The 22,594-nt window shown below is 38.8% G+C and overlaps 1 protein-coding gene across 1 annotated transcript; it reads left to right on the forward strand.

The window, feature by feature from the left end:
- LOC143348976 (uncharacterized) lies at window positions 1–21,839 on the forward strand. Its single transcript, XM_076779779.1, has 9 exons — window positions 1–316; window positions 6,812–7,191; window positions 11,760–11,982; window positions 12,119–12,406; window positions 12,472–12,599; window positions 12,675–12,847; window positions 13,022–13,385; window positions 19,091–19,535; window positions 19,622–21,839. Exons 1-9 carry the CDS (start codon window positions 232–234, stop codon window positions 21,514–21,516), a joined length of 3,981 nt encoding a protein of 1,326 aa, XP_076635894.1. The 5' UTR covers window positions 1–231; the 3' UTR covers window positions 21,517–21,839.
- Window positions 21,840–22,594: the final 755 nt, after the last annotated feature.

Genomic DNA, 22,594 nt, shown 5'->3' on the forward strand with positions numbered 1-22,594 from the left:
TCCCTCCCCGTCTCAGTCCGTCTCTGTCTGGCCCCTCGACTCGGTCGATCCGTCGTCGCGGACGGACCGTCGTTCGGCTCGACGGTTTTCCCCCGTTTCCACGGCTATTTTCATCGAACTGTCGATCGATGACGGGCTTCCGGCTGCCGGGCGTTCCGGAACCATCGGAAAACTGGCCAGGAACGGAGTGATCGTCGGGGCCAGGCTCGGCGTGGACGAGGAACAGACACCATGGGCAACACCACCACGAAGAGCCACTACTCGAAGAGCCTGGCTGGCGGCGGCGCCTCCAGGAGGCCGCGCTGGGAGGGATCAGGTTAGACAATCCGCTTATCGGGGGATGATCGGGGATCGAGGACCGCGGGCGGGCGTCAGCGACATCTGCGAGCGCCGCCATCTTGGCTAGGTGTCGTCTCGCGACATGGGAGGTCCGCAGCTCCCGGTGGACGGCCCCTCCAGGCTTGTTGACCTGCTCGCGGTGGCGTTTTTTGACCTGTTGGGGGTTGGTTTCGAGGGGTGCTTGGGGTGCTTTGGTGACATGGAGTCCCCCGGGTGCCTCGAGAACGACGACGCTCTCTGGGCTTGATTGGCTTGCTCCGATAGTGGGATGATGTCTAAAATTAGGCTGATCTGTCATGCTACGCGCGCCGTTTGACTGATTGGTGGTGAGCCACGCGGGGGTAACTGTCTTCGCTGTGTTTGCTGAGCCCCCCCCCGTGTTGAATAATCGCCATTTTTGGCGCTGTTTTAGCTACCAACCTGGCCAAACTAATACGATCGATTGTGAAAATGGTGGGAATACGAATTCGTGGGGGAGGAACCTAACCTAAAACTAGGGTCTTGTAGAGTTAAATGTCTTGCAATCTGTGGTTCAAGTCATAAATCGTAAAGAAAATGGAACTTATTGAAGAGTTAATTGAAGTCAGACAAAGGTATTAGTTATTAACCTGGATTATTAAATGTTTATGGAATAATAAACGATTTTAACGAATAAACGTGATTCCACTTGTGTGATCGCGTTAGTTTGGCCACGTGACTGATACACATCTGTAGTTCGTAAGGAATTATTTAATAATAGTTATTGAATATATGGTGGGAGTGTGGTAATAAACAATTAATTAAGTACAAATGTTATAATAAGGATTATTCGATTAATTAAGGTGTGTATTATTAGGTGATTATTTTAAAAAATTTGTATACAGGTTGTTTGGCCATCCGTGGGAAAAATTTTAATGGGGGATTCCAGAGGAGAAAATAATTCGTTGAAAAGTTATTAACAATTAAATTAAAAAATTTCAAATCGTTCTGGAAAAATTATTTTTAGTTGGAGGGGTCAATTGCAATCATTTTTGGTGAATATACATACCACTGAAATCCTACGCATTTTCGAGAAAAAAATTCAGGAATGTGGGCAAATTTTTCGACGAAATCAAAGAATTGCAAATCGTTCTGAAAAAATTATTTTTATCTGAGGGAGTCAATTATAATCATTTTTGGTGATTTGGCGTATCCCTGAAATCCTACTCACTTTCGAGAAAAAAATTCTTTAACGAAAATCAAATGTCTGATCATGAATGAATGATTCCCCTAAAATTTCGTGTGTTTCAAATCGTTCTGAAAAAATTATAATTAGTTGCAGGGGTCAATTACAATTATTATTGGTCATTATACATACCCCTGAAATTCTACGCATTTTCGAGAAAAAAATTCCTAAATGAAAATATAATTCAAAAAACATCATAAAACATCATAACTTCCGAATGGATTGGGCGATTTTAATGTTCAAAAAAGCAAACTACGCGTATTTTGGTGGAGAATATGTAGAAATTCTAAAAATACTCGAAAAGTTGTTCCTTAACCCTGTAAAGTGACAAAAACCCCATAAAAATGGTCCAATTTTCAAACGACCATAACTGCTACAATAGTGAATATATTTTGATGAAACTTTTTTCTGAAACAGAGCTCATGGGTACCTAAAAAAAAGTATTAGGCAACTTTTCTATAGGACGTCAAACAAAAATACTAAAAACAAAAGAATTCGTTATCGAAAATATAGTGTCTGATCATGAATGAATGATTCCCCTAAAATTTCGTGTGTTTCAAATCATTCTGAAAAAATTATTTCTAGTTGCAGGGGTCAATTACAATTATTTTTGGTCCTTATGCATATCCCTGAAATTCTACGCATTTTCGAGAAAAAAATTCCCAAATGAAAATATAATTCAAAAAACATCATAAAACATCATAACTTCCGAACGGATTGGACGATTTTAATGTTCAAAAAAGCAAACTACGCGTATTTTGATGGAGAATATGTACAAATCGCAAAAATAATCGAAAAGTTGGTCCTTGACCCCGGAAAATGACAAAAACCCCCTAAAAATGGTCCGATCTTCAAACGGCCATAACTCCTACAATTGCGAATATATTTTAATGAAACTTTTTTCTGAAGTAGAGCTCATGGGTAGCTACAAAAAAGTATTAGACAACTTTTCTATAGGACGTCAAATAAAAATATTAAAAATAAAAGAATTCGTTACCGAAAATATAGTGTCTGATCATGAATGAATGATTCCCCTAAAATTTTGTGTGTTTCAAATCGTTCTAAAAAAAATATTTTTAGTTGCAGGGGTCAATTACAATTAATTTTGGTCCTTATACATACCCCTGAAATTCTACGCATTTTCGAGAAAAAAATTCCTAATGAAAATATAATTCAAAAAACATCATAAAACGTCATAACTTCCGAACGGTTTGGACGATTTTAACGTTTAAAAAAGCAAACTACGCGTATTTTGGTGGAAAATATGTACAAATCGCAAAAATAATCGAAAAGTTGGTCCTTGACCCCGGAAAATGACAAAAACCCCCTAAAAATGGTCCGATTTTCAAACGGCCATAACTACTACAATAGTGAATATATTTCAATGAAACTTTTTTCTAAAGTAGAGCTCATGGGTATCTACAAAAAAGTATTAGACAACGTTTCTGTAGGACGTCAAACAAAAATACTAAAAATAAAAGAATTCTTTACCGAAAATATAGTGTCTGATCATGAATGAATGATTCCCCTAAAATTTCGTGTGTTTCAAATCGTTCTGAAAAAATTATTTTTAGTTGCAGGGGTCAATTACAATTATTTTTGGTCCTTATACATACCCCTGAAATTCTACGCATTTTCGAGAAAAAAATTCCTAATGAAAATATAATTCAAAAAACATCATAAAACATCATAACTTCCGAACGGATTGGACGATTTTAATGTTTAAAAAAGCAAACTACGCGTATTTTGGTGGAGAATATGTACAAATCGCAAAAATAATCGAAAAGTTGTTCCTTAACCCCGTAAAGTGACAAAAACCCCATAAAAATGGTCCGATTTTCAAACGACCATAACTGCTACAATAGTGAATATATTTCAATGAAACTTTTTTCTAAAGTAGAGCTCATGGGTATCTACAAAAAAGTATTAGACAACGTTTCTGTAGGACGTCAAACAAAAATACTAAAAATAAAAGAATTCGTTACCGAAAATATAGTGTCTGATCATGAATGAATGATTCCCCTAAAATTTTATGTGTCTGAAATCGTTCTGAAAAAATTATTTTTAGTAGCAGGGATCAATTACAGTCATTTTTGGTGAATAGACATACCCTCGAAATCCTATCCACTTTCTAGAAAAAAATTCCTAAATGAAAATATAATTCAAAAAACATCATAAAACATCATAACTTCCGAACGGTTTGGACGATTTTAACGTTTAAAAAAGCAAACTACGCGTATTTTGGTGGAAAATATGTACAAATCGCAAAAATAATCGAAAAGTTGGTCCTTGACCCCGGAAAATGACAAAAACCCCCTAAAAATGGTCCGATCTTCAAACGACCATAACTGCTACAATAGTCAATATATTTCAATGAAACTTTTTTCTAATATAAAGCTCATAGCTACCTACAAAAAAGTATTAGACAACTTTTCTGTAGATCATCAAACAAAATTACTAAAAATCAAAAATGAAGTTTCAAGATAAATCGACAATTCGACGAAAAAAAAAATTAATTAATTTGTTGGAAGAAATCTTTCAGGTGTGCCCAGTTTCATTTTATGTTTATTCGAAAAGTGAATTCTTCGGAGAGTTTCGGTTGTTAATAAGTTCACGGATAGCACGTGCCAGAACGATGCTCGAACGCTCGAAGCCTAACACAGGTCCGCAGGTGGCGCTCCCAAAATAAAATTCGAAACGTTTGGCAATCCGAGGGCCACTGTTGCGCCGTCCTCAGGGTACGAATACTATGCGAGACTACAACATACCTATCATTTCTCTTTACTGCAAAATAAAGTTTCGTTTTCTCACCAACTGAGACGTTGATTGTACTTTTGACCAGCCAACTTCATTCTATTTTTATTTAGATTATTAAATTGCAGAGTATTGACCTTCGATGAAAAGAAGGCACTGTTTACATCCCCACTCCTGTTGCTGTCCGCTGATTGGCTGTCACGCGACCTTCGTCACTGTTGTCGACCAATCACGTGAGTCTGGGCACTGCAACAGGAGTGGGGATGTAAACACGATGTGGCTTCTTCTCGTGGAAGCACTGTACAGTAAATATTATTGTTTTTTTTATGGATACAACAGATATTCATACTTTGTATGTGAATTTTGAGTATGATAATAAAATAGAAAGGTAAAACTGTGAGAAAAATAGTAAAAAAGTGTACGAAAGTGCCATCAAGGGGTAGGTAAATTGAAATTAATAATAAACAGGAAAATAAACTGTGCTATACACGGTGTTCGGCCACATTTTAATGGGAGAATTTTAATGGGGGATTCTAGAGGCCGAAATAAGACGAAAATCAAGAATATCAATTTGTTGATCGAGGCTTCGTTAAAAAGTTATTAATGTTTAAAGTTTCGCCACTTCTGAATTTTTTTCTCAAAAATGAGCAGGAATTCGGGGGTTTGTCTATTCACCAAAAATGATTGTAATCGACCTCTGTAACTAAAAATAATTTTTTCAGAACGATTTGAAGCACACGAAATTTTAGGGGAATCATTCATTCATGATCAGACACTATATTTTCGGTAACGAATTCTTTTATTTTTAGTAATTTTGTTTGACGTCCTACAAAAAAGTTGTCTAATACTTTTTTGTAGATACCCATGAAGTCTACTTCAGAAAAAAGTTTCATTGAAATTTATTCACTATTGTAGGAGTTATGGTCGTTTGAAAATTGGACCATTTTTATGGGGTTTTTCTAATTTTGCGGGGTCAAGCACCAACTTTTCGAATATTTTTGAGATTTGTACATATTCTCCACCAAAATACGCGTAGTTTGCTTTTTTAAACATTAAAATCGTCCAATCCGTTCGGAAGTTATGATGTTTTATGATGTCTTTTGAATTATATTTTCATTTAGGAATTTTTTTCTCGAAAGTGTGTAGGATTTCGAGGGTATGTCTATTCACCAAAAATGATGGTAATCGATCCCTGCAACTAAAAATAATTTTTTCAGAACGATTTGAAACACATGAAATTTCAGGGGAGTCATTCATTCATGATCAGACACTATATTTTCGGTAACGAATTCTTTTATTTTTAGTATTTTTGTTTGGCGCCCCACAGAAAAGTTTTCTAATACTTTTTTGTAGGTACCTATGAACTCTACTTCAAAAAAAAGTTTCATTGAAATATGTTCACAATTGTAGGAGTTATGGCTGTTTGAAATTTGAAGTTTTAAAATTGGACCATTTTTATGGGGTTTTTCTAATTTTGCGGGGTCAAGGTTAAACTTTTCGAATATTTTTGCTATTTCTACATATTCTTTATCTAAATACGCGTCGTTTGCGTTTTTGAAAATTAAAATCGTCCAATCCGTTCAAAAGTTATGATGTTTTAAAAATTCGAATGAAATTTCTGGCCTGGAATTATATTTTCATTTAGGAATTTTTTTCTCAGAAATGAGTAGAATTTCAGGGGTATGCCTAATCACCAAAAATGCTTACTATCAACCTCTGCAACCAAAAATAATTTTTTCAAAACGATTTAAAATTTTTTAATTTCTCCAAAAAATTTGACCTTTTCGAATTTTTTCTAGAAAATGTGTAGTATTTCAGGGTCATATATATCCCCCCAAAAATAATTGTAATTGACCCCCACATACGTAAACAGGCACATCAAAAAAAAAAAAGTTTCTCTCTTTTTAATAATCTCAATATAATCAGGTCTTAAAACGTGTATTTCCTCTAAAAAGAATTTTCCAAATTTTTCTTTTATTACCATACTTTCCATATACCTTACATAGGTTGGAAAGTAAAAATTTTACAGTCGAGATTTGCAATCGTAAGCTCATTATCGCGTAGTCGTATTTCAGCTGTTGCAAGAGCAAGAAAGAAACGCTCACACTAGCCTTCTTTATCCATTTCCCGAAGTTATACGAAGTGTGAAACTCACGTACACCACTCCATTAAACGCTAAGTAAATTCATCATCACTATTATCGACGTGGATGCACTCAATAATGCCAGATCTGGCCACACTGTTGCACTCAACCAACAGATGGCGCTCCAACACGAAAAAAATACCCATAAAACCCTAACAAACACACTAAATATTCCTTAGAAACCACGGAGAATTCCCACTTCATCTCTCAAACAAACTTCACCCATTAACATTAATATTTCTACCATATCAAGCCTCGATTTCGTACCTTCAGTCGGTAAAGTAGAACACTACTGTCGCCACAAAAACCAGAAATATTTCCGACACGTGCATGGAAAGGGGAAACAGTCCCACCAATTGTTGTCGTTTCAGGTCTTCCAGCGGCGCCAGGGAAGCCGATTTTAATCCCAGGGGCGGACGAATCGCAGCCAGATGTGGTCGCCATTCGATGGGAGAGGTCACCGAGCAACGGTGGCTCGGCCATCGTGGGCTACCTGGTGGAGCACAGGAGACTGGGTTCGCCGCACTGGGTGCGCAGCACCCCGGGGCTTTGCACCTTCCCCGAACTGACCTTGAGCGGCCTCGAGCCAGGGTGGCGCTACCAGTTCAGGGTCAGGGCGCAGAACGCTATTGGACTGTCGCGACCCAGCGAGATCTCCGATCCGCTGACAGTGACCTTGCAAAGGTCCGCCGCGTCCGCACCCTACTTTGACCTTGAGCTCAAGGACACGGTCGTCCTCGAAAACGAACAGGTAATTCTCTTCTAGAGTAACTCAGATATTGGTAATCTTTTGACACGGATTTTCAGCTTTTGTACCCTTTATAGGCGTGTTTTGTTAATGAAACTCGAAGAACAAAACATTTTTTTCATTGTTTACGTCACACAGGAGCTTCCAGATTAGAAATTAAGTCAAATTATACTCTGTGTTTTTGGTGGACCTGATTTTGTTGGGGCGCAATTGGGTCTCTCAGAATCACTTTTGTAGTTGCTGTCTTAGTATTTCAGCAGTTTGATGAGAACTAAGGTTACTATGTTTTGGAATACTTGCTGGAGCTCTCGAAACCCCCACCCCCCCTGTAACACTATATTTGGACCCATATGTATACATAATTGGCGAATAATACCAGGTTCCATTAAAAAATCTGAAAATTTCTAGTTTTTTGTTAATTGTAGCCCTAAAAGATTGTAGCACATGAAAAGTTTAACTCTTTATAGCCATACTATCAAAAGGGGAATTGCAATCTTTGCTAGTCTTTAAGAAAACAGCTTCTAACTATTTATTTGGACCATATGTATACATAATTGACAAATAATACCAGGTTCCATTAAGAAATCTGGAGATTTCTGGTTTTCTGTTAATTGTAACCCTGAAAGATTGTAGAACATGAAAAGTTTAGCTCTTTAGAGCCATACTATCAAAGGGGGAATTGCTATCTTTGCTAGTTTTTGAGAAAACAGCTTCTGACACTTTATTTGGACCACATTTATACATAATAAAGGAATAATACCAGGTTTCATTAAAAAATCTAAAGATCTCCAGTGTTCACTTAACCATAGCCTCAAAAAAATTTGTAGGACATGAAAAGTTTAACTCTTTAGAGCCATACTATCAAAATGAGAATTGCTATCTCTGCTAGTCTATAAGAAAACAGCTTCTAACACTTTATTTGGACCATAAGTTTACATAATGAATGAATAATACCAGAATCCATTAAAAAATCTAAAGATTTCTAGTTTTCTGTTAATTGTAGCCCTGAAAGATTGTAGAACATGAAAAGTTTAGCCCTTTAGAGCCATACTAAGAGGAGGGGTGATTGCTTTTGGTATTAAATTTTGAGGAAACAGCTTCTAACACTTTATTTGGACCATATTTATACATAATAAATGAATAATACCAAGTTTCATTCAAAAATTTACAGATCTCTAGTATTCTTTTAACCATAACCCCAAAAGAATTTATACCACATGAAAAGTTTAGCCCTTTAGAGCCATACTATCAAAGGGGGAATTGCTATCTTTGCTAGTTCCTTGAGAAAATAGCTTCTGACACTTTATTTGGACCACATTTATACATAATAAAGGAATAATACCAGGTTCCATTAAAAAATCTAAAGATCTCCAGTGTTCACTTAACCATAGCCTCAAAAAAATTTGTAGGGCATGAAAAGTTTAACCCTTCAGAGCCATACTATCAAAATGAGAATTGCTATCTCTGCTAGTCTTTAAGAAAACAGCTTCTAACACTATATTTGGCCCACATGTTTACATAATAAACAGATAATACCATATTCCATTAAAAAATCTAAAGATCTCTACTTTTCTTTTACCATAGCCCCAAAAGAATTTATACCACATGAAAAGTTTAACTCTTTATAGCCATACTATCAAAAGGGGAATTGCTATCTTTGCTAATTACTGAGAAAACAGCTTCTGATACTTTATTTGGGTCACATTTATACATAATAAAGGAATAATACCAGGTTCCATTAAAAAATCTGAAGATTTGCAGTGTTCACTTAACCATAGCCTCAAAAAAGTTTGTAGGACATGAAAAGTTTAACCCTTTAGAGCCATACTATCAAAATGAGAATTGCTATCTCTGCTAGTCTTTAAGAAAACAGCTTCTAACACTTTATTTGGATCATATGTCTACATAATGAATTAATAATACCAGAATCCATTAAAAAATCTAAGGATTTCTAGTTTTCTGTTAATTGTAGCCCTGATAGATTGTAGCACATGAAAAGTTTAACTCTTTATAGCCATACTATCAAAAGGGGAAGTGCTATCTTTGCTAATTACTGAGAAAACAGCTTCTAACACTATATTTGGACCTATATGTATACATAATTGACAAATACTACCAGGTGCCATTAAGAAATCTGGAGATTTCTAGTTTTCTGTTAATTGTAACCCTGAAAGATTGTAGAACATGAAAAGTTTAGCTCTTTAGAGCCATACTGTCAAAAGGGGAATTGCTATCTTTGCTAATTTTTGAGAAAACAGCTTCTGATACTTTATTTGGGCCATATGTATACATAATAAACGAATAATACCAAGTTCCATTAAGAAATCTTAAGATCTCTAGATTTTCTTAACCATAACCCCAAAAGAATTGGTAACACATGAACAGTTTAACCCTTTAGAGCCATACTATCAAAAGGGGAAGTGCTATCTTTGCTAATTTATGAGAAAACAGGTTCTGATAGTTTATTTGGGCCATACGTGTCCATAATAAGCGAATAATACCAAATTCCATTAAAAAATCTTAAGATATCTAGTTTTCTGGTAACCAAAGCTCCAAAAGTTTATCTCTCTGGGGCCACACTATCAAAAGGGGAATTCCTATCTCAACTAGCCTTTAAGAAAACAGCTTCTAACACTATATTTGGCCCCCATGTATACATAATAAACAAATAATACCATATTCCATTAAAAAACCTGAAGATTTCTGGTTTTCTGTTAATTGTAACCCTGAAAGATTGTAGAACATGAAAAGTTTAGCTCTTTAGAGCCATACTGTCAAAAGGGGAATTGCTATCTTTGCTAATTACTGAGAAAACAGGTTCTGATAGTTTATTTGGGCCATATGTGTCCATAATAAGCGAATAATAACAAGTTCAATTGAAAAATCTTAAGATATCTAGTTTTCTGGTAACCAAAGCTCCAAAAGTTTATCTCTCTGGGGCCACACTATCAAAAGGGGAATTGCTATCTCAACTAGCCTTTAACAAAACAGCTTCTAACACTATATTTGGCCCACATGTTTACATAATAAACAGATAATACCATATTCCATTAAAAAATCTAAAGATCTCTACTTTTCTTTTACCATAGCCCCCAAATGAATTTATACCACATGAAAAGTTTAACTCTTTATAGCCATACTATCAAAAGAAGAATTGCAATCTTTGCTAGACTTTAAGAAAACAGCTTCTAACTATTTATTTGGACCCATATGTATACATAATTGGCGAATAATACCAGATTCCATTAAGAAATCTGAAGATTTCTGGTTTTCTGTTAATTGTAACCCTGAAAGATTGTAGACCATGAAAAGTTTAGCTCTTTAGAGCCATACTGTCAAAAGGGGAATTGCTATCTTTGCTAATTTTTGAGAAAACAGCTTCTGATACTTTATTTGTGCCATATGTATACAGAATAAACAAATAATACCAAGTTCCATTAAGAAATCTAAAGATGTCTAGATTTTCTTAACCATAACCCCAAAAGAATTGGTAACACATGAACAGTTTAACCCTTTAGAGCCATACTATCAAAAGGGGAAGTGCTATCTTTGCTAATTTATGAGAAAACAGGTTCTGATACTTTATTTGGACCATATGTTTACATAATGAATGAATAATACCAGGTTGAATTGAAAAATCTAAAGATTTCTAGTTTTCTGTTAATTGTAGCCCTGAAAGATTGTAGCACATGAAAAGCTGAGCTCTTTAGAGTCACACTATCAAAAGGGTAATTGCTATCTTTGATAGTTTTTGAGAAAACAGCTTCTAACACTTTATTTGGACCATATTTATACATAATAAATGAATAATACAAGGTTCCATCAAAATATTTAAAGATCTCTAGGTTTCTATTAACCATAACCCCAAAACAATTTGTAGTACATGAAAAGCTTAATCCTCTGGAGCCATACTATCAAAAGGGGAATTGCAATCTCTGCTAGTCTTCAAGAAAACAGCTTCTAACACTTTATTTGGACCATATGTTTACATAATGAATGAATAATGCCAGGTTCCATTAAAAAATCTAAAGATTTCTAGTTTTCTGTTAATTGTAGCCTTAAAAAATTGTAGCACATGATTAGTTTAGCCCTTTAGAGCCATACTATCAAAAGGGGAATTGCTATCTTAATTGATTTTAGAGAAAACAGCTTCTGATACTTTATTTGGACCATATGTTTACATAATAAATGAATAATACGGGGGTCAATTGAAAAATCTGAAGATCTCTAGTTTTCTCTGAACCATAACCCCAAAAGAATTTGTAGCACTTGAAAAATTTAACTCTTTAGAGCTATAGTTCCAACAGAGGAATTTCTATCTTTGCTATTTTTTAAGAACACAGCTTCTGATACTTTATTGGGACCAAATGTATACATAATAAATGAAAAATATAAGGTTCAATTGACAAATATGAAGATTTTTAGTTTTCTGTTAATTATAGTCTTAAAAGATTGTAGCACATGTAAGGTTTAACCCTTTAGAGCCATACTATCAAAAGGGGAATTGCTATTTGTGTGAAATTTTGAGAGAACAGCTTCCAACACTTCGTAACGTTAATTTCGATTCTCAGGCGGAATTCGTGGTCCGATTCACCGGGACGCCGCTGCCGAAGATTTCGTGGTTCAAGGACGGCTTCGAAATCTTCAGCAGCAGACGGACTAGGATCATCACGGACAGCGGCAGAAGCGTCCTTCTGATTCACCAAACCGCCCTGAACGACGAGGGCGAAATAAAGTGCACGGCTACCAACAGAGCCGGTCACGCTAGTACCAAGTCGAGATTGGTTCTGGAAGGTTTGCAGGATGTCAAGCTTTGTTTTCATTCGTTACGCTTTCCCGGGTCTTTGATAATCGAGTTGTCGCTACAGAAACGGGCTAACAGATTAATTGTCAATTATTCTCGATGTTTCGTGACGTTCCGCACGGCTAGCACCCCCAAAAATTCGGCTCCCGCGCCAGTACGAGGACGGTCTCCTCTTCGAACAGGACGAGACCGTCAGATTGAAGGTGTCCTTGGCTGGAAGACCGTCGCCAGTCGTGTTTTGGTACCACGACGGGGATCTGATACCCAACGACGCGAGACACATCTTCGAAACGATGGACGGCGAATCCGTCCTGAAGATCCCCGACGCCAAACGCGTCGACAGAGGAGAGTACACTGTCAAAGCTGTAAATAAACTTGGGGAGGACTCCACGTCGTTCCTCGTCACCGTTACAGGTCGTTGCGATCGAAACGAAATCGTTCTACGCCTTCGATACGACAGTCATTTTGCTCGTTTGTAGATCGACCAGCTGCTCCTGGGAAGGCAACAGTCACTATGACGTTAGGCAGATCGGTTACTCTATCGTGGAAGGAGCCAGAGGACGACGGGGGCTGCAAGATCGGCACTTACATCGTTGAATATTACAGAGTAAGCGCAAACTGGCTGAATAAGCTCTTCTTGTTAGTAAAGATGACTGCTCAATAGTGTATTCGCTCTGTGCAGATTGGCTGGGACGTGTGGCTGAAGGCAATCACCAGCAGACAGACCAAAGTGACCCTGTCGGAACTGATCGAAGGATCCGAGTACAAGTTTCGAGTCAAGGCTGAGAATCCCTACGGGGTCAGCGAGCCTAGCGAAGAGAGTGACGTAATCTTCATTCCAGACTTAAAAAGAGGGTGAGTTGAGGCTGTCCAGCTCGGTTACAGAGCTCAACAAACCGTTAAGTTTGAGAGTTAGCGAAACAGTTTGTTTATATCGTTTCCAAGCGATATAGAGGGCTTGAAACTTGAAATTTCGGCACAGAATGCTTGATTCTGATGCTCTCTGATATACTCTGTTCGAATGTCTAGTATAATGACACCTTCGTTGGGCGGGAAGTCGCAGAGTCATCGAGAAATTCGGTCGAGAGAGAAGCGAGAGGTGAGCTTCGCAGTGCCAACGCAGAGGACCAGAAGCCTGACGCGGGAGGAGGCTCGCACCAGAGACGAAGACGTGGATTTCGGGCCGAGCAGCCGCTCAGTGTCCGCACAGAGGCTCAGCAGACCATCGAGGGCCGACAGCAGGGTCACTTTTGCTCTGGACACGCTGGAGAAACCGGATGCAGCGCCTGTTCCACCTGCCAGATCGAAGGATCATTCCATTGCAAAGCACGAGAGTCGCGTTGAGAACCACGTTGACCGTTCGAGTATTAACGTGGACGTACCCACTAACGAGGCAAGCATTTTTACTATTTATTGGGTCGTCACAATTGTATGTGGCAAGTTTTCTAATAGAGCAAATGAGCAAGTAGTCAGCCCCTTCCAAAAGAAGTAGTTTGATAATTAGTAGTAGTCAATCTATAACTCTACTTTCAGTGTTTGCATATGGTTTCATGCCCCCTAGTGGTGACAAAATGAACTACTGAAACTCTTCTTTTGATGGCAATTGGCTAGCTAATACTACATGATGAAATTTCAATGAATTTAGTGATGAAAACAAGGATGTAAAATAGTGTCCATCGCAATTACTTCCAATCCCCTGTCTATATTTCTTTATGATAATCAGATGCAGCCTTTTGTGGAAAAAACCATGCAAAAGAGGACAGATTTAGGGCAAAACACTGAAGTAGTTACTCTACTATTTAGTAGGTCACCTCGTATGTTCATATCGAGTTTTGTACTATAGTAAATGTGTCAATAGTCATCCAGTAGCTAGTAGTCAGCCTCTTCCAAAAGAAGTGTTTGATAATTAAGAAGCAATAAGAAAATCACATAAAATGAAATATGCTAGTAGTCAATCTACACCTCCACTTTCAGTGTTTGCATATGGTTTCATGCCCCCTAGTGGTGACAATATGAACTACTGAAACTCTTCTTTTGATGGCAATTGGCTAGCTAATGATACATGATGAAATTTCAATGAATTTAGCGATGAAAACAAGGATATAAAATAGTGTCCATCGCAATTACTTCCAATCCCCTGTCTATATTTCTTTATGAAAATCAGATACAGCCTTTTGTGGAAAAAACCATGCAAAAGAGGACAGATTTAGGGCAAAACACTGAAGTAGTTACTCTACTATTTAGTAGGTCACCTCATATGTTCATACCGAGTTTTGTACTACAGTAAATGTGTCAATAGTCATCCAGTAGCTAGTAGTCAGCCTCTTCCAAAAGAAATGTTTGATAATTAAGAAGCAATAAGAAAATCACATAAAATGAAATATGCTAGTAGTCAATCTACACCTCCACTTTCAGTGTTTGCATACAGTTTCATGCCCCCTAGTGGTGACAATATGAACTACTGAAACTCCTGTTTTGATGGCAATTGGCTAGCTAATGATACACGATGAAATTTCAATGAGTTTAGCGATGAAAACGAGGATGTAAAATAGTGTCCATCGCAATTACTTCCAATCCCCTGTCTATATTTCTTTATGAAAATCAGATGCAGCCTTTTGTGGAAAAAACCATGCAAAAGAGGACAGATTTAGGGCAAAAGACTGAAGTAGTTACTCTACTATTTAGTAGGTCACCTCAAATGTTCATACCGAGTTTTGGACTACAGTAAATGTGTCAATAGTCATCCAGTAGCTAGTAGTCAGCCCCTTCCAAAAGAAGTGTTTGATAATTAAGAAGCAATAACAAAATCACATAAAATGAAATATGCTAGTAGTCAATCTACACCTCCACTTTCAGTGTATATAGTTTCATGCCCCCTAGTGGTGGCAATATGAACTACTGAAACTCTTGTTTTGATGGCAATTGGCTAGCTAATGATACATGATGAATTTTCAATGTATTTAGTGATGAAAACAAGGATGTAAAATAGTGTCTATTGCAATTACTTCCAATCCCCTGTCTATATTTCTTTATGAAAATCAGATACAGCCTTTTGTGGAAAAAACCATGCAAAAGAGGACAGATTTGGGGCAAAACACTGAAGTAGTTACTCTACTATTTAGTAGGTCACCTCATATGTTCATACCGAGTTTTGTACTACAGTAAATGTGTCAATAGTCATCCCGTGGCTAGTAGTCAGTCTCTTCCAAAAGAAATGTTTGATAATTAAGAAGCAATAAGAAAATCACATAAAATGAAATATGCTAGTAGTCAATCTATAACTCTACTTTCAGTGTTTGCATACAGTTTCATGCCCCTGGTGGTGACAATATGAACTACTGAAACTCTTGCTTTGATGGCAATTGGCTAGCTAATGATACATGATGAAATTTCAATGAATTTAGTGATGAAAACGAGGATGTAAAATAGTGTCCATCGCAATTACTTCCAATCCCCTGTCTATATTTCTTTATGAAAATCAGATGCAGCCTTTTGTGGAAAAAACCATGCAAAAGAGGACAGATTTAGGGCAAAACACTGAAGTAGTTACTCTACTATTTAGTAGGTCACCTCATATGTTCATACCGAGTTTTGTACTACAGTAAATATGTCAATAGTCATCCAGTAGCTAGTAGTCAGCCTCTTCCAAAAGAAATGTTTGATAATTAAGAAGCAATAAGAAAATCACATAAAATGAAATATGCTAGTAGTCAATCTATAACTCCACTTTCAGTGTTTGCATATGGTTTCATGCCCCCTAGTGGGGACAATATGAACTACTGAAACTCTTGTTTTGATGGCAATTGGCTAGCTAATGATACATGATGAATTTTCAATGAATTTAGTGATGGAAACAAGGATGTGAAATAGTGTCTATCGCAATTACTTCCAATCCCCTGTCTATATTTCTTTATGAAAATCAGATACAGCCTTTTGTGGAAAAAACCATGCAAAAGAGGACAGATTTAGGGCAAGACACTGAAGTAGTTACTCTACTATTTAGTAGGTCACCTCATATGTTCATACCGAGTTTTGTACTACAGTAAATGTGTCAATAGTCATCCAGTAGCTAGTAGTCAGCCTCTTCCAAAAGAAGTGTTTGATAATTAAGAAGCAATAAGAAAATCACATGAAATGAAATATGCTAGTAGTCAATCTACACCTCCATTTTCAGTGTATGCATATAGTTTCATGCCCCCTAGTGGTGACAATATGAACTACTGAAACTCTTGTTTTGATGGCAATTGGCTAGCTAATGATACATGATGAAATTTCAATGAATTTAGTGATGAAAACAAGGATGTAAAATAGTGTCTATCGCAATTACTTCCAATCCCCTGTCTATATTTCTTTATGAAAATCAGATGCAGCCTTTTGTGGAAAAAACCATGCAAAAGAGGACAGATTTAGGGCAAAATACTGAAGTAGTTACTCTACTATTTAGTAGGTCACCTCATATGTTCATACCGAGTTTTGGACTACAGTAAATGTGTCAATAGTCATCCAGTAGCTAGTAGTCAGCCTCTTCCAAAAGAAGTGTTTGATAATTAAGAAGCAATAAGAAAATCACATAAAATGAAATATGCTAGTAGTCAATCTACACCTCCATTTTCAGTGTATGCATATAGTTTCATGCCCCCTAGTGGTGACAATATGAACTACTGAAACTCTTGTTTTGATGGCAATTGGCTAGCTAATGATACATGATGAAATTTCAATGAGTTTAGTGATGAAAACAAGGATGTAAAATGGTGTCTATCGCAATTACTTCCTATCCCCTGTCTATATTTCTTTATGAAAATCAGATACAGCCTTTTGTGGAAAAACCATGCAAAAGAGGACAGATTTAGGGCAAAACACTGAAGTAGTTACTCTACTATTTAGTAGGTCACCTCATATGTCCATACCGAGTTTTGTACTACAGTAAATGTGTCAATAGTCATCCAGTAGCTGGTAGTCAGCCTCTTCCAAAAGAAATGTTTGATAATTAAGAAGCAATAACAAAATCACATAAAATGAAATATGCTAGTAGTCAATCTACACCTCCACTTTCAGTGTACGCATATAGTTTCATGCCCCCTAGTGGTGACAATATGAACTACTGAAACTCTTGTTTCGATGGCAATTGGCTAGCTAATGATACATGATGAAATTTCAATGAATTTAGTGATGAAAACAGGGATGTAAAATAGTGTCTATCGCAATTACTTCCAATCCCCTGTCTATATTTCTTTATGAAAATCAGATGCAGCCTTTTGTGGAAAAAACCATGCAAAAGAGGACAGATTTAGGGCAAAACACTGAAGTAGTTACTCTACTATTTAGTAGGTCACCTCATATGTTCATACCGAGTTTTGTACTACAGTAAATGTGTCAATAGTCATCCAGTAGCTAGTAGTCAGCCTCTTCCAAAAGAAGTGTTTGATAATTAAGAAGCAATAACAAAATCACATAAAATGAAATATGCTAGTAGTCAATCTACACCTCCATTTTCAGTGTTTGCATATGGTTTCATGCCCCCTAGTGGTGACAATATGAACTACTGAAACTCTTGTTTTGATGGCAAGTGGCTAGCTAATGATACATGATGAAATTTCAATGAATTTAGCGATGAAAACAAGGATGTAAAATAGTGTCCATCGCAATTACTTCCAATCCCCTGTCTATATTTCTTTATGAAAATCAGATACAGCCTTTTGTGGAAAAAACCATGCAAAAGGGGACAGATTTAGGGCAAAACACTGAAGTAGTTACTCTACTATTTAGTAGGTCACCTCGTATGTTCATACCGAGTTTTGGACTACAGTAAATGTGTCAATAGTCATCCCGTGGCTAGTAGTCAGCCTCTTCCAAAAGAAATGTTTGATAATTAAGAAGCAATAAGAAAATCACATAAAATGAAATATGCTAGTAGTCAATCTACACCTCCATTTTCAGTGTTTGCATATGGTTTCATGCCCCCTAGTGGTGACAATATGAACTACTGAAACTCTTGTTTTGATGGCAATTGGCTAGCTAATGATACATGATGAAATTTCAATGAGTTTAGTGATGAAAACGAGGATGTAAAATAGTGTCTATCGCAATTACTTCCAATCCCCTGTCTATATTTCTTTATGAAAATCAGATACAGCCTTTTGTGGAAAAAACCATGCAAAAGAGGACAGATTTAGGGCAAGACACTGAAGTAGTTACTCTACTATTTAGTAGGTCACCTCGTATGTTCATACCGAGTTTTGTACTACAGTAAATGTGTCAATAGTCATCCAGTAGCTAGTAGTCAGCCTCTTCCAAAAGAAGTGTTTGATAATTAAGAAGCAATAAGAAAATCACATAAAATGAAATATGCTAGTAGTCAATCTACACCTCCACTTTCAGTGTTTGCATACAGTTTCATGCCCCCTGGTGGTGACAATATGAACTACTGAAACTCTCGTTTTGATGGCAATTGGCTAGCTAATGATACATGATGAAATTTCAATGAATTTAGTGATGAAAACAAGGATGTAAAATAGTGTCTATCGCAATTACTTCCAATCCCCTGTCTATATTTCTTTATGAAAATCAGATGCAGCCTTTTGTGGAAAAAACCATGCAAAAGAGGACAGATTTAGGGCAAAACACTGAAGTAGTTACTCTACTACTTAGTAGGTCACCTCGTATGTTCATACCGAGTTTTGGACTACAGTAAATGTGTCAATAGTCATCCAGTAGCTAGTAGTCAGCCTCTTCCAAAAGAAATGTTTGATAATTAAGAAGCAATAAGAAAATCACATGAAATGAAATATGCTAGTAGTCAATCTACAACTCCACTTTCAGTGTATGCATATAGTTTCATGCCCCCTTGTGGTGACAATATGAACTACAGAAACTCTTGTTTTGATGACAATTGGCTAGCTAATGATACATGATGAAATTTCAATGAATTTAGTGATGAAAACAAGGATGTAAAATAGTGACAGAAAGATTAATGCAATTAGCCAATGTGGATCCCAAACTTTGAGCTTCGACACAACATCTATTGTTACCAAATTTGTATGAATTGATACATTTAAAATTTCGAAAATCTGAACTGACAAAGTCTGTTTGTTGCACCAGAGTCTAAATAAGGAAAGTCCAGCGGTTCCAAGGCCCGCCACCGTTGCAGTGGCGCCACCTGTCATCGACGAATCTACCAAACGCTCAGTGTACAGAGAATCTCGGTCGCGATCAGTCTCCATGTCCAGGGAGCGCAGCATGTCACCGCTCTCGATGCCCAAGATTCAAGAAAACTACGAAGAAGAGGCTTCGACGCGTCCCCCGCGTCTTCAGCGTCCCTCGATAAGCCTGACCTTGACGAAGCAACAAGCCATAGTCGACGATCCGGAATCCCCGTTCGTCAAGAGCAACTCTTTGGACGATAAACCGGGATCCCCCACGACTCCCAGAGAGGATGACGAGTCTGTGATGCACGGGAGCTCGGAATTTATGTTGGTCTTGTATCCTGACGACGAGGATCAGGCCAAGAAGCTCATGGACTTCGCTGACAAGGGGAAAAGTTTAGGTAAGACAAGGGATCCCAATTGTCAGACTTCGATTTTAACCCTTTGCACTCCTAGTGTGACTACTGGATCGTTGGTGTACTTTCAGTGGGAGGCGAGACGGAAGACATGGAGGACCTGATCCCACCGCCCATGTCGCTGTCTCTGCCAGAGCTGTTCAGCGCGGAGCACCAGGTGGTGGAGACTCTTCGAGAGGCAGTCAGTTCCACGGAGCTGCTGCACGAACGAGCCATGGAGCGTTTCTATCGCGCGGTGGCTGCTGAAGAGGCGTCAGAGGTCGCCAAGAGGAGGACGCAACTCGAGAGGACCACGGGAGAGCTGGCGTCGACGGTCGAAGGGAACGCGGACATCGACGCGGAAGCGCAGGACGTACGAATGCGGAGACGACTGTCCAATCCTAGCGTCGCCACTCAGAACTTGATCAGCTGGCAGAGCAAGAAGAACCGCAGGAGGTCGAGCGAAGGTCAGACGGAGGGGATCAAGACACCCTTGAGAATAACGACGCCCAGTTTGCTGTCCCCTGTGGAGGCGAGATCGGATCCTTATTTGTCTGGCGAGGCGGAGATAGCGGCAGGTAAAGTGGAGGACACGGCTACGCAGCTGCGCAGGTGGCACGAGAGCAGCTACGTGCCATTGGTGGAAGCTGAAGAATCGACACCCTCCAAAGAAGAGGCGATTCAACCAATCCTAGCAGTAGAGAAGCAAGAGGAGGCGGAAGAAAGCATCGAGTCCTCCGAAGAGTCCTCCGAAGAGATGAGCAGTGCTGACAGCGAGGATATCAAGTTGCTGAAGGCGAGGATCCTTGCTAGGCAGGTGGTGGAAGAGGAGGACACGTATCATCCGAGGGGGAAGCCGGTTCTGCACGTTGAAACGGACCCACCGCCCCACAGGATACCGATTCTGGACGTGACGCCCCCCACACCGACCAAAGAAACCCCCATGTCTCTGCCTAACGTGGTCCCGAAGTCGATACTGAAGAAGCCTAAGGAGGAACCAATCCCTGTGAACAGTTTTGGCAGGCCCATTCCGCCGGAGAAACCTATCAGGAAGACGCCACCAGCGAGCAAGAAGGAGGAAGACGAGCCAGAACCAGTCAGAACACCTGTTCTCTCGGAGTCTGACACGGATAGTGTTCTGTCGGCGGGGGAGGCGGCCAAGAACCGCAGGATTCAAGCTAAAATGCGGTCAGCCACCCCTGAAGAGGAGGTGGACGAAGAGGACGTCGAGGCCCGCCTGGCGGTGGTGAATCACTACACCGAGATCGTCAGAGAGCACTCGAGTCACCTGAGTTACAGGAGCTCGGAGGAGCGGAGATTTGGCGACAGTTTGGCCAGCTCTCGGAGGTCCTCGTTCTCCGAGGACCCAGACACGAACAGAAGTCGAGTGGAGACGAGGTCGAGCAGGAAACAACCGGCGAAAGTGAAGAAGGAGCAGCAAGAAGGTAAGAGAACGACGCCCTCTCGCGAGAGGCGACCCAGTCGAGCTAGGAACGAGTCCCCCGCGCCAAGATCCAGGAACGTGTCGGTCGAGAGGGGCGTTCCCTCGAGGTCCAGAGCTCGTGCTCCCTCGCAAGACAGGAGACCACCTTCCAGAGACAGGTCCGTGGACGAGGGAACTCGAAGGTCCAGCTCCAGGGACAGGAGCAGGCCAGAGACGCCGGTGGGCCTGAGGATGGAGCGTCTGCAGAAGGCTCTCGAGAGCAAGAAGGGCAAGTATCGTCCTCTGAGGCGGGAATCCCCCGAGGAGCCAGCCCACAGTCGTCTGAACGGGGAGCAGCTGGCGCTGGAGGCCAAGAAGAACGTTCGATTCACGGTCGGCTACGTGACCGACCTGACGCTGCTGATGGCCGCCATTTACGTGTACTTCTTCAAGAAGGAGACCCTCGCGATACCCTTCATCGCGCTGCTTCTGTACAGGAGGGTCCAGCACGAGATCTGCGGACGAGTGTCTGGGGGCTGGTGGTGGTCCAAACGGAAACAATGACAATTCTCACTGTTATTCTCAGACTAGGGATTCTCCAATCAGATTTGATCTTTGGACGACCTTCGATGGCTCAAAATTGCAACCAGATTATCGACCCCCGACTGCTGGACACCCTCGAATCCATCATGGCCGCCTCTCAGTCGGTTCTAGAGCCAATTGAGGTGTTTCATTCAGGAATTATAAGCTGCACCAAACAATATTAAGTATATGTAACGACGAATATTGTTATAAATTATTCTTATTTATTCTTATTTATTATTATAATATTCTTACCTACTCGTAATAAATGTGTACAAAACGTTCTGTTCAATTTGACTGAGAACTGTGGATTACTGGAATTGTGTATAATAAAGTGGCAAATGAACACTGAAAAGGAAACAGTGAGAAGGGTTTGGATACTAAATGTTCACATACTAACTAACTAACTACATTAAACAGTGTATCAAGTAGTAAGAAATGAGTTATAGAGCATTAGAATGGTTAATTTCTGTAATTTTTATAGTTAGAAATGGTTTCAAGGTTTATTGTGAAGGAATATCAACTCTGGGAATTGCACACCACTTGTAAGAGTATTAAGAAACATAGATCTTGATTTCTACTATTAGTTATCAACTATTACAGCTGAGAAATTGTGGTTTTCTTTCTTTATTTATGAATTTCATAGATAATTTTTGATACAAAGCATTCAGAAGAGCAAAACAGACTGTCACCAAGGGTCTGGATACTAAATGTTCACATACTAACTAACTAACTACATTAAACGGTGTATCAAGTAGTAAGAAATGAGTTATAGAGCATTAGAATGGTTAATTTCTGTAATTTTTATAATTAGAAATGGTTTCAAGGTTTATTGTGAAGGAATATCAACTCTGAGAATTGCACACCACTTGTAAGAGTATTAAGAAACATAGATCTTGATTTCTACTATTAGTTATTAACTATTACAGCTGAGAAATTGTGGTTTTCTTTCTTTATTTATGAATTTCATACATAATTTTTGGTACAAAGCATTCAGAAGAGCAAAACAGACTGTCACCAAGGGTTTGGATACTAAATGTTCACATACTAACTAACTAAC

Source organism: Colletes latitarsis, chromosome 12, assembly GCF_051014445.1.
Source record: "Colletes latitarsis isolate SP2378_abdomen chromosome 12, iyColLati1, whole genome shotgun sequence".
Taxonomy (NCBI): Eukaryota; Metazoa; Arthropoda; class Insecta; order Hymenoptera; family Colletidae; genus Colletes; species Colletes latitarsis.

Excerpts from the sequence above, each read along its gene's own strand:
- LOC143348976 (XM_076779779.1), top strand. The coding sequence starts at position 232 with ATGGGCAACACCACCACGAAGAGCCACTACTCGAAGAGCCTGGCTGGC. Across the intron at positions 12,407-12,471 it reads GTTCCTCGTCACCGTTACAG|ATCGACCAGCTGCTCCTGGG; the intron begins GTCGTTGCGATC and ends GCTCGTTTGTAG. Across the intron at positions 12,848-13,021 it reads ATTCCAGACTTAAAAAGAGG|TATAATGACACCTTCGTTGG; the intron begins GTGAGTTGAGGC and ends TCGAATGTCTAG.